Source organism: Fopius arisanus, unplaced genomic scaffold (genome assembly GCF_000806365.1).
Source record: "Fopius arisanus strain USDA-PBARC FA_bdor unplaced genomic scaffold, ASM80636v1 scaffold00004, whole genome shotgun sequence".
NCBI lineage: Eukaryota > Metazoa > Arthropoda > Insecta > Hymenoptera > Braconidae > Fopius > Fopius arisanus.
The window spans coordinates 1763768-1774878 of record NW_011887743.1 but is presented as its reverse complement, the minus strand read 5'-3'; the positions used below and the strand labels follow the sequence as shown (position 1 = coordinate 1774878).

Here is an 11111-nt window from a genome sequence, read left to right as displayed (position 1 = left end):
TCAACGTTTTTTTTTTTGTTATTAATAATCAGCGGAATTGATACCCTGAACTCGTGTACTGAGTGAACAAAAAAACATTTTTAAACAAGTTCTAGTCGAATGGCGAATTACACAGTGATTATTACTAAATATGGAATATGGTTTGGAAGTTTTTTTTTGTTGCGAAAAGAAATTCGAAAGGAAAATTGATAACTTTCTTTGCACGCGAGAAATCCTATTTCTAGCACTATCTATTCGTTTATTCTATACTAGCATACGTATTTTGGTCCCGAAGATTGTTTGTTTCATGAGAAACAAGGACCAGTTTTTATCCATTTCGGCTACCGAATATTCAGAGAAAAAATATAAATTGCACGATAAACTGTTAAACTAGAATAATTGTATTTTTCCACTCGTTTTCAGCTGATACCTCGTAATTAAAGAAAAATAGGAATATTTTCATATAAACCCTTTTTATAGAAAAAAGTAGGAGCTACAAAAAATGTCTTTACGAAAATATCGCTATCTCCCCTCAGTACTAAGATATTTCTTCCGGAAACGGGAATCGAAAAAATGACATCCGAGTTCACAATTCAACACCAGATGAGTCTATTGCAAATATCTCCGAAATTGAGAGAGATACCAGATTTTCAGTGAGGATCATTTTTGGAGAGTAAATCGATACCTCCAAGAAAGGTCATCACATCAATTATCCTCCCTCCCTCACCTTCGGAGATATTCCCGGAAAATCACCAGAAGGAACACACGCAGTTAACTTACCTCGTTTTACCACTTCCCTACAGAATTATTAAAAACAATAATAACAACAATGACGATAGCAATCCTGTGGCTTAGAAATAAGATATTTCTGGTTTACTTTGTGCTGACAGTTTAGCAATTATTAATATTGCATAATTCTGCGTTTAAGGGAGCTATTTCAATTTTAGTAATTATCATTGTGTTATTTATTTCGTCCGAGAATTTGTCCAGTTTTTTCTCAGTGGAGCTGCCAATGGGCATCAATGGGTTGATTGGAGAATTGATTGATTTTAGGATTGAACTTAGAGAATACTAGCTAATTACCAGAGAATACCAGTGGGCAGCGCGCTGGCTAGCATGAGCGAGCGCAGGCAGTGAGCAGTGACACTGTAAAGGTGGATACGAAGCGGAGCTAAAGACATGAGCCAATCTAAACTATTTCATTATTTCGATTTATGTTTTTCCCCTTTTTTTAGGAGATTTGGGGGCTCATGTCTCTAGCTGCACACGCGACTTCTGGGCATTTCTGTAGTGACGTTGGGATATTTTCAACATTTTTTTTCACTACATCTTCTCAATAAAAAATATGATAGTGACTGTTTTATGTGAACAATTTGAAAATGCGAAGAGTCACATTTTACTCCTTTCATGGCCGAAGAACTCATGATTTTTCCAGTTTCACGCCTCGGGTGGAAGGAAACTAGGATGGATTATCACTAAAAATAAATTGAAATATCTGCAGGATAGGAAATTAAGAATTGTTCAGTTCATAGGAATAGATTAAAACTAATTGCAAGTGATTTGAAGTGAATGAATGATTTTAATAATTATGTGAAAATGCGAGGTGGAGCGTCGCCATATTTAAAACCCTATGGACAAAGAGGGGGCTCGACAAAATGGCACTCCACGAATCTCCTCACCACCTCGAATTTTTGAATGGTTATTAAAATTATTCATTCCATCCGATCACACTCCACTCGGAGAATCATGTTCCTATGAAGTGAACAAATCATTCAAATCGTTTTTCAAAAATTTCTATCACTTTTTGGTGGAGAATCCATGCCACAAAGTTTCTTCCCCATTCCAGTGGTTTTCGCGATAAAAAATGTTTCGCGATGATTTATCCTAGAATCGCCCTTTATAGAAAAATGATTAAATAATTAACCGATTTTATCAAGTTTACAAATACGACAATAGATTTATGATTTTCTTCATACTTTCAAAAGGGTCACAATAATGATTTTGAAATGATATAAATAACCAAGTCTCGTGGTGAAAAAATTGTGATGAATCCCGCATCGTGATTAGTATCATCTTTTTGTTTAATTATTAACGTGAAAAATCCCGACGTAACTTCGTTCTAAAACAGTCGCATTTGAAGAAGGTGAAAAATAACAGAGACAAATAATTAGTCTGTCATTATTCATCCTCAAATTACCTAAAGTTTTCACATCAAAGAGATGCCGTTTTTCTAATTATTTCGTAATGTAAAGGAGATTTTTTTATTTTATTCGATTCATTTTTCCTTCTATCTTGTTGTATCTCTCAATGGTATTTATTAAATATTTTTGTTTCTTTCCTCATCGATGCAAGTTGATGCTGCTCTTTATCCTCGACCACCTATCCCTATGTTTCATTTTTCTTTTATATATTATATATAACAATATTTATACGATGAATTTCTTGGATTTGAGTCACATGCAGAAAAAAACTTCGTCGTTTCTTGCACAGATTTTATTCTTCATTAAAAAAATCATTTTCCTCGTCTCTTTTAAAATACAAATTAAAAAAAAACGAAAACAATAAAAAAAAAAAGAAAAGAAGATTAAGAAAAAGAATAAAACACTTTGGCTTTTTTGCAATTAAACGAAGGACTGCAATAGAAACACCACGCAAGTAAATGGCACTAGAATCGCTCTCACTTGTGTTTAAACCGACTTACTCGTGATTTGTAAAAAGCTTTGTTGTCCCCCTATTTTTAAATTTCCTTTCCATTTTGTCTCACTCATTGCTCAACCCCTCAAATTTATCATTGTCAATAATAATTTCATTATATATCCCCCACACATCGACTTGAGATCCCATAAGACGAAACGCGCAGTATGCATGAACTATTTACTTTTGTTTTCTTAATAGTTTTTGCCCATTAATTAATATTTATTAATTTTTTTTTAATCGTTTATATAAAAATCAGGCGATGTCGCAGTCAGCCAGGCTCGATCGACTAAGCTAAGCTATAAAAAGGTAACAAATTCAACAAATAGAGTACGAAACTAAATCAGTTTGTTGGTATCGACAGTGAAAAGTTTTTTTTTTTTAGGAAAGAACGTATAACGCTCAGAGTTAGGTCCTTATTTTTTTCCATTTTTTAAATCTTCATTTGCTGGAAATTTTCATTTTTTTTTTTTAGCTAACTAAAATGTTGGTACACTCGTGAAACTGACGCAGCATCACGAGTCATTCGATCATTTTCCAGCCTATTTCCATATATTTCTTTAAAATTTTTATTTTCATACAATTATTTTTTTAAATATTACTTCGCGATTTATTCCATCATTATATTCACCCCTTCGACTCCTTTTTTATCTCCCATGGCGGTCATCTCCAATAGTCATAATTCTGTTTCCATTGTTACGACTTGTTGTTTTTTTAAATCTTATTTAACGAGTTTGTTCAACAAAGTCCGTTTTTCTTTGTGAATTTCATCATTTTTTTTTTTTCTTTTGTTTTGTTATTATTTTGTGCTTAAAGCTTGCAGATTTTTGGCATCTGGAGCTTTGATTAAATACAGATGAATCCTCTGTGGGATATCACAATGTCCAAACCTACACCAAATTGTATTCCTTCAAGTTTGACTGAAGAATTGTGTCCTTAACCGCCGCAAACACAAATCTAATGTTCTCCGTATCTGTAAACAAATAAATTCATTCAATAACAATATCCAATGATGGGTTATCTCTATTTATTATTGCACAATATCACGAATGATTAGTCTTTACTCACCTAAAGCCCAGAATTTGCAACGAAAACAATTTTTTTCATTCATGCAATTGCCAGAAGCAACAGAAAATATTCTCATGCTGTTATTATTCTCTGGATTGAAGCGAAAAAACTTAATCGATAATTTCTGCGTTATAATTAATTAAATATTTATTCACGCATATATCAGATCAATACCAGAAGGACGTAAGTTTAATTTTCTGGTTTATCCTCTACTTTTCTTGAATTCAAATTTGCGAGTGCAAATTTTTTGCTGAAGCTGCACACTCAGAAAATTTGATAGTTCATGCAAATTTTAGAATTGATCCATCAAGTTTTATCACTACAACCAGATCTTCACTTCAAGGAGTAGTTAGAAAGATATATCATAGATTTATGCACGAGAATTTATTTAATGCATACAAAAATTATTATTACTTGCACTGTAATAACATTCGATGATTATTTAATAACCCATTATCTTTAATTAATTTCACTTTAAAACTACAACGGAATAATCGATACACGCATGCAAATTTTATCAATCAATTGTCGTCGTAATTACTTTTAATAAATTCATGATTCATTACCACTATTATCAATTCTTTATATATATTCTACTTATTTGAATTCACGTTTCCTTTTTTATTGATAATTGTATAGATTTTCATAGACATATTGTTGAGGATTCGTTGAGAGGAAGAGAGAATTAATTAGAATGAAAATATCCACGAACCGATATTGTAAAAATATTCAAAAATTCAAAGATGTTCCGTTGGTTCATTATATTTCTGTTGATATTTTGGAAAATAATATTTAGAGATTTACGCGGAAGGTTGGAATACTGGTAATGGAAGAGTGAGAAATAAGCAATAAGTTTTGTTTAGAAAATAAGAAATTAACATCCCGGCTGATTGGGTAATCAGGCATTTATTCACTGATAAAAACAGGGAAAAAAGTGGAAATAATAAATTGAGTTTCAACCAATTTCGTGATTTCCATCAGACAGACTATTTTTCCCCTGTACAGTTGAAAATAAATTCAAGCGAGATTAAATTCCTTGAGAGCATTCTGCATTATTGTATCTTTCACAGCGCAGAACACGAGCTTAATATTCTCAGTATCTGTTGATTATCCGTCATGCAGCATGCGATTGAAATAAATGTAGAAATCAGATGAAGAATTAGAGAAATAAATTGATATAAATTAGAGTCACAAACTCACCCTAATCAAACAATCGCTACACACAATGGTAAAGGTAAAGCAAAAAAAAGCTGATTTAATGGTGCAATTGGGTAATGAGTAATTAGCTATTTTACCTGTGGCGCATGTGAAGTGAGAATAAATAATTTTCTCGCTATCGGGATTCAAGTCGACAAACATCCTTAATATGAATTCTCTAGCAGCTGTGGCCTCTCTCTGTGGGCCTGTAAAATACGTGAATAATGGACACAATCGGGAATTAATTCTAGCGAATAAATACAGGAGATTATAGGACCACTGGGATAGATTTCATTTTACTTTTGCAGGTAAAAATATTTTCAGATTCAAATAGCCTCACCGAATAATTGATTTCAATATAAATCCAAATTTCTAAATCCATAATTCAAAGCCAATATCTCGGGATTGAAGGAACATATCGCATTTTTTGTAGATATATTTTTTGTAGAAAAAGATGAGAGCCACAAAAAAGATATCCATGAAAATTTCGTCATCTTTCTTCAATCTCGAGTTATTGGCTGAAAAGTGGCCTTGAAAAAATCGAATAATGCAATTGAAGAATTCAATTGAATTATTGAATTATGACGCGTGTTAGCGAGAAAGTAAAATTTTTAACACAGAAAATATTTCCGCTGGCTTGAGGATTACTTCTAATTCAGGATAAACTGTATTGAAGGACAGTTTATTGTATTAGCGCCAATACATATCTACGAAGCCTTTTTGTGCTGTTAACAAGCTAATCAGCTTACGTAATTATGAGAAATAATTTAATTTATCAGCCTTGTCTCGTTTCTTTAGATTTCAACATTAGACATTCATCGTTCTTCTCGTAGGCAAATGGGAAATGAATATTCAGAATAGGATAATGCCATTTACAGCGGAATCTAGCGCTACACAGGAGTTTTCACAAATTTGCTTGACGTTTTTTTCTTTCTCATCAGACCTGTTGCTGTTGTGAAATGAGAGTAACATTGTCGGTCTGGATCAGGATTCGAGGATAAATAAACCTTCAAGATGTATTCTCGTGCTGGAACAGGGTCTTGTTTTGGGCCTAGAGTGTTTGAATATTCAAAATCATAGAAACAATGTCGAAACAACGAATTAATTCAGTAACGAAGTCATAAACTTTGCCGATATCTCGGAATTGAAGAAACATAGTGAATTTTTTGTATAAACACTTTTTATAGAAAAAGATCAGAGCTATAAAAAAGGTAGACATGAAAAAATCGTTATCTTCCTTGAATTTCGAGATATTGGCGTAAATTGACTTTGAAAAAAATGGACTTATCGTTTCATCACTTGAAAACAGAATTTTCAGTTCTCAATGATAAAAATTCGGGTCAAAGGCATTTCCAAATCATTTATTCTTTTTCTTCGTTAAGTCTTCAATCACTCTGTCATTTTCCAGGGGTTATTGGTTCATGTTGAAAGAGGGAATGAACTTACCGTCATATTCTGGAAAGTAATCGACGAGATGAGAGTACATGATCTTCTCCTCGAGCAAATCCTTCTTATTTAAAAAGAGAATAACGGAGGAGTGCTGAAACCAGGGATATGTTATGATCGTTTTGAATAGCGCCTTACTCTCTTCCATTCGGTTCTGAAAAAAAAATGATAAATTATTTAATTAAATATCAACAATTATTCTCAATAGTGGATTAATTAGGTGTTATTAACTCACTTCATTTTCTGATTCGAATAAAATTTGATCATATTCACTTAAAGCTACTAAAAATATGATGGAAGTGACATTTTCGAAACAATGAATCCATTTTCTTCTTTCAGATCTCTGTCCGCCGACATCTACCATCCTGAAAAAATTGTCAAAATCATTTTCAAAGTCAAATTAAGAAAGGAGTCACTAGAATAATTTAATAGTTTCACAAAGCTTTTTCTCTATTCAATCATCAAAAACGTGCAATTGGCAGAAAAAAGAGTTTAAAAAATTAATTGTTCGATTGTTATTCACATAAAGTTTATAAACATGAAAAGCTTCATTCGTCTTCCCATCATGCAAATATATAATAAAATAATTAATCAAGAAATTACACTAGGATTTCCTTACAACGGGTTCTTTCAAAACGGAAAACCAATTTTCCCGGAGTTCTTTATTTTTCCCGTTATAAATTGAAATCCTATTGTAAATCACAGCGAAGCACACGAATAATTTAAAAGAAAAATAATAAAATAATTCACTAGAGAACAGCTAAACAGAAATAGTGAAAATCTTTGGATTTCTTTCTGACATGCAGCCGCAAATGAAAATTTCTTTGAAATGTTCTTTCAACCCGCGTGATGATTCCTCAGGTAAATTTCTTAGTTTGTGCGATTACAGTGAATTTAAATTACTTTACCATCATGTGAACGACACAGAGCGACTCGAGTATCGTAATCTAAAATCAGTTCTCTCTTAATAAAATTCTTGAATGATTTTGGGGTAAAATCGAAAAAATTCTGCATTTTAATATATAAAAAATCAACGAAAATTATCGATACGAAAACCTCGGATTGAATATTGCATTTGCACTCAATACCTAAAGATGATGGAGTCCAAATCGAAGGGATATTCAATAATTCCTGTTGTGGGAGCTCGAGCCCGAAGGATGTCTTGCTCAGTAGGAAGATAATCTGGTTGTTCTATTCGAGCTAGATCGCTAATGTAACTGTGAAAAATAACGAAAAGCCATCGTGACAACGCATGCCATGCAACAGGAATGATTCTTACGTTAGAGATCATTAAAATAAACAATTTAATAAAAAATAAATGCAATAACGTCTAATAAATCTGAAAGAATTAATTGTTATTCCACTTGGAACTTTCAGCATCCCATGCATTCCCTGTAAACTATTGAAAAATAATGTAATCGGATCCATTCGAGATGTGAATACTCCCCAGAAAAGGCAATCGCTTTAAATTTTAATCAATAATAATATTGTCCCTCAAAATATTACAAATTAATGGATTACGATATAAATTATTTACTGCGCGGTAGTATTACATCTTTATGACCGAAATATTGTAAAATTATTATATATTTTGAGTGATATTATTTAAATGCCTAGCAACAAAACGTCAAGATTCCGTCACTCAAACTAATCAGCAAGAAAAAAAATTGATGACACTATAAAAATTAATTCAAATATTTATAAATTATAAAATTCCCATGACAAATCATAACATTTATTCCAGGGAATTGATTAGATCCAATTACATATGACAATAAATACAAGAAATGAATTGATACTGCGCAGATGCTCGAGGATAAAACTGAAAAATTAGTGACAGCAATGCAAACACAGAAGGAAAACAATAAATGATAACACAATGGCGAAAATCCCAAGATGCTAGTTGAATTCGCTGAGTGTTTTTTTTTTCTCTCCATTCCGTGTGACATACCTAAACCGTATTTCTTCCAAGTCAAATGGATATTCAATTATACCAGTTGTGGGCACTCTCACACGAAGAATGTCCTGTTCTGTGGGGAGGTAGTTTGGTGCTGCCACTCGATCTATCTCCATGAGATAGCTGTAACATTATTTACTCAATATCCTATTTTCTTTTCTACAACTAAACATTTATGTTTAATCCCTTCAACTCAGTCAATTACAATTGCAATTATCTGGAGAGTCAAAGAGTCTAATAAACTTCAATTAATTGACACTGAATGCCTATAATTTCAAGTACAAACAATAAATATAAATAAATATAAATAAATATAGAACTTAATATAAAATTTTCTTTCATATCGAGAGTATCTCTCCTCTAATATTAAATAAAAGCATTGCGATTATTTTTTAAAATCTACATTTAGAGATGAACAAACGTTTTATCCAAAAAAATCAGTAAATCGAATTGTTTCTTTCATTGCTATAATATTTTTCGGTGAATATAACAGATGGTAAATCTGGGTAGCCCCTCACTTAAAAATTGAAACGCTTTCAGACTTATTTCTGAGGAAAGAAGAAATTCGTAATAAAAACACGAAAAATGGTTTACACACGTTGAACATTAGAAGCAGTTGTTTGGTTTCAATACTACTCACTATTTGGCTGAATCCGTTAGTTGGTATTCTCGTCGACGATCGTAACACTCTTGAATACCAGCATCTGCCCACAAATCCTTAATGGCTTCTACATATGGACTCTCAAATGATGTTACCGTTTCGAAGTCTATACTTCTAACCAATTCCGCTTTTTCCTGTTGAAAAAAAAATAACGTTTTGTTGAAATTAATTTGAAGTCCTCAATGCATTCATCGTTGGAGGTTTAAAAAGATTCTCTCATATTCTACTTACTATATTCGAAGAATCTCCATATTGAATTTTAAGGAGATCCATCGCTCGGATCATGGACTGCATTGCCATGAATATATTTTGGTACACGAGCTTGATAAATCCCCTCTTGTCTTCGTCCGAATATCCAGAGCCGTGGATAATTCTCATCTGCTTGATGAACGTGGATTTTCCCGATTCACCAGTACCTGAAGATCAAAAAGAATCATTTAAAAATATTCCTCTTTCATTAATGAATTCAGTAAAGAACTGACAATTACATCTTGAACATTTCTTCGGATTTCAACATGAAATGTAATTAAATTTTTAATAGACTAAAGATTCACGAGATCAATTATTTAAAAAATGAACAGTCACCGGAATATTCAAGGAATTCAATAATTCGTTTATGAATAATTGTTTAAAATTTAAACTTTAATTTGGAAATCATTCAGTTATCATCCAGCTGAAAATTTTAAATCACTTTTACGGATTATTGTTCTCAATTTGTTAATGACTGGTGCCTGCAGCATAAAGGAATTATTAGTGTCACGCCAATTGGCAATTGAATGTTGGTAAACGCAGTGTCTGGATCTTTGACGAGTGCAATAATAAAAAAAAAATTGACGAATTGAAAAAGAAGAGATTCTGCTAGTAGACATGATAGAGAGTGAATAAATTGGGAGAGAAATGGAAAATGGAAGGGAAATAGGAACTAAAATTCAGTTCTACTTTAGATTCATCCACGTGCCACTTGAAAGACCTTCGAAACCATTTGGAGGAAAAGTCTTTGCTGTTGGACTGTTCGACGGAATTTTATCATCTCTTCTTGTTTTTTTAATATTTTTATGCCGCACATACGACGTTGTGGAATAGAATGAAGCGTAAGACGAATCAATGATATACTGGACTTGATCGAGCAAGAAGCTACGGTGTGGTATGTACACAAGTCAGGAAGCGGAAATCAATATCTCCGGATACTTTAGTCACTCGTACACTATACGTTTGACATGTAATTGTCTTTTTTCCATTCACAAAATTGTCAGTTAAATTCATCGAGATGTTTTACGAGATGAGGAAATTTTACACTCGGCAAAATTAATTTTCCAACAACCCAGGGTTTTTTATTTATTTATAATGTGATTAACTGAATTTAATATTCAAGTCAGTGTTTTTGAGAATCCGTTTTTCGCGATTATCTGGGAATTGAGGGGAGATACCCATATTTTTGTAGATACCTTTTCTACAGCTCTCTTCTTTCTCCATAAAAAATGTTTTTTCAAAAAAATTGTTATCTCGCTTCAGTCACGAGATATCGGCGGAAAACTGACTTGGAAAATTTTAATTAGTCTAGTTTGCCACTTCGCGGTTGAAATAATATTTCGCACATTGAAATTCGCATGTTTTGAATGATTTTGGGGAAATTCGGATGAAAATATTATGGAGGAGGCCTTCGACATCGAAATTTGTGGTGCATTCTTCCGGTACGAAATGGTTTTCGGTAATTCAATTGAACGGAGATCTATTTTAATGTATGACCCCGTGGTTTATTAATCTCATGTGACGTGAGCAGAAGAGACAAAATTGACATTAATTTTATTATGCAATACCAAACATTTTTAATATACTCCCACCCTAAAATCCAAGACTCATTGAAATTTCAGTAATCTTCCATAATTTAATTTCATATAATCGTAATTCCCGCCACTAATTATCTCTAATATATTAATTACCAAAAATCCCCTTCCCAATCGTCCCACAAAATATTAAATGGATAAATAAAAATGATCCTAAATAAAAAATAAAAAAATGAAAAAATACTCCTTCAGCTTCCCGTCATAATCTCTCCTAATTAATTCCATAATTAATTAATATTGAATCCGTAATAATTGTAATTGCAAT

At 32.3% G+C, this 11111-nt stretch overlaps 1 protein-coding gene across 10 annotated transcripts in view; it reads right to left on the bottom strand.

Moving 5' to 3' along the window:
- Positions 1 to 11111, bottom strand: part of Galphaq (G protein alpha q subunit) — a 27116-nt gene continuing 16005 nt past the window's right edge. For 6 of the 10 annotated variants that reach the window (XM_011314613.1, XM_011314589.1, XM_011314606.1 and 3 more), the window contains exons 3-9: positions 9234 to 9418; positions 8982 to 9136; positions 7473 to 7601; positions 6620 to 6749; positions 6385 to 6538; positions 5037 to 5144; positions 1 to 3646 (exon numbers count right to left, since the gene is read on the bottom strand). In XM_011314613.1, the coding sequence (XP_011312915.1) occupies positions 3564 to 3646; positions 5037 to 5144; positions 6385 to 6538; positions 6620 to 6749; positions 7473 to 7601; positions 8982 to 9136; positions 9234 to 9418 (944 nt within the window). In that variant the 3' untranslated portion in view covers positions 1 to 3563. Of the gene's footprint in view, positions 3647 to 4628; positions 4842 to 5036; positions 5145 to 5881; positions 5990 to 6384; positions 6539 to 6619; positions 6750 to 7472; positions 7602 to 8335; positions 8465 to 8981; positions 9137 to 9233; positions 9419 to 11111 lie in introns of those variants that run through there. The other 4 variants (XM_011314641.1, XM_011314628.1, XM_011314633.1 and 1 more) reach the window with 4 other exon arrangements.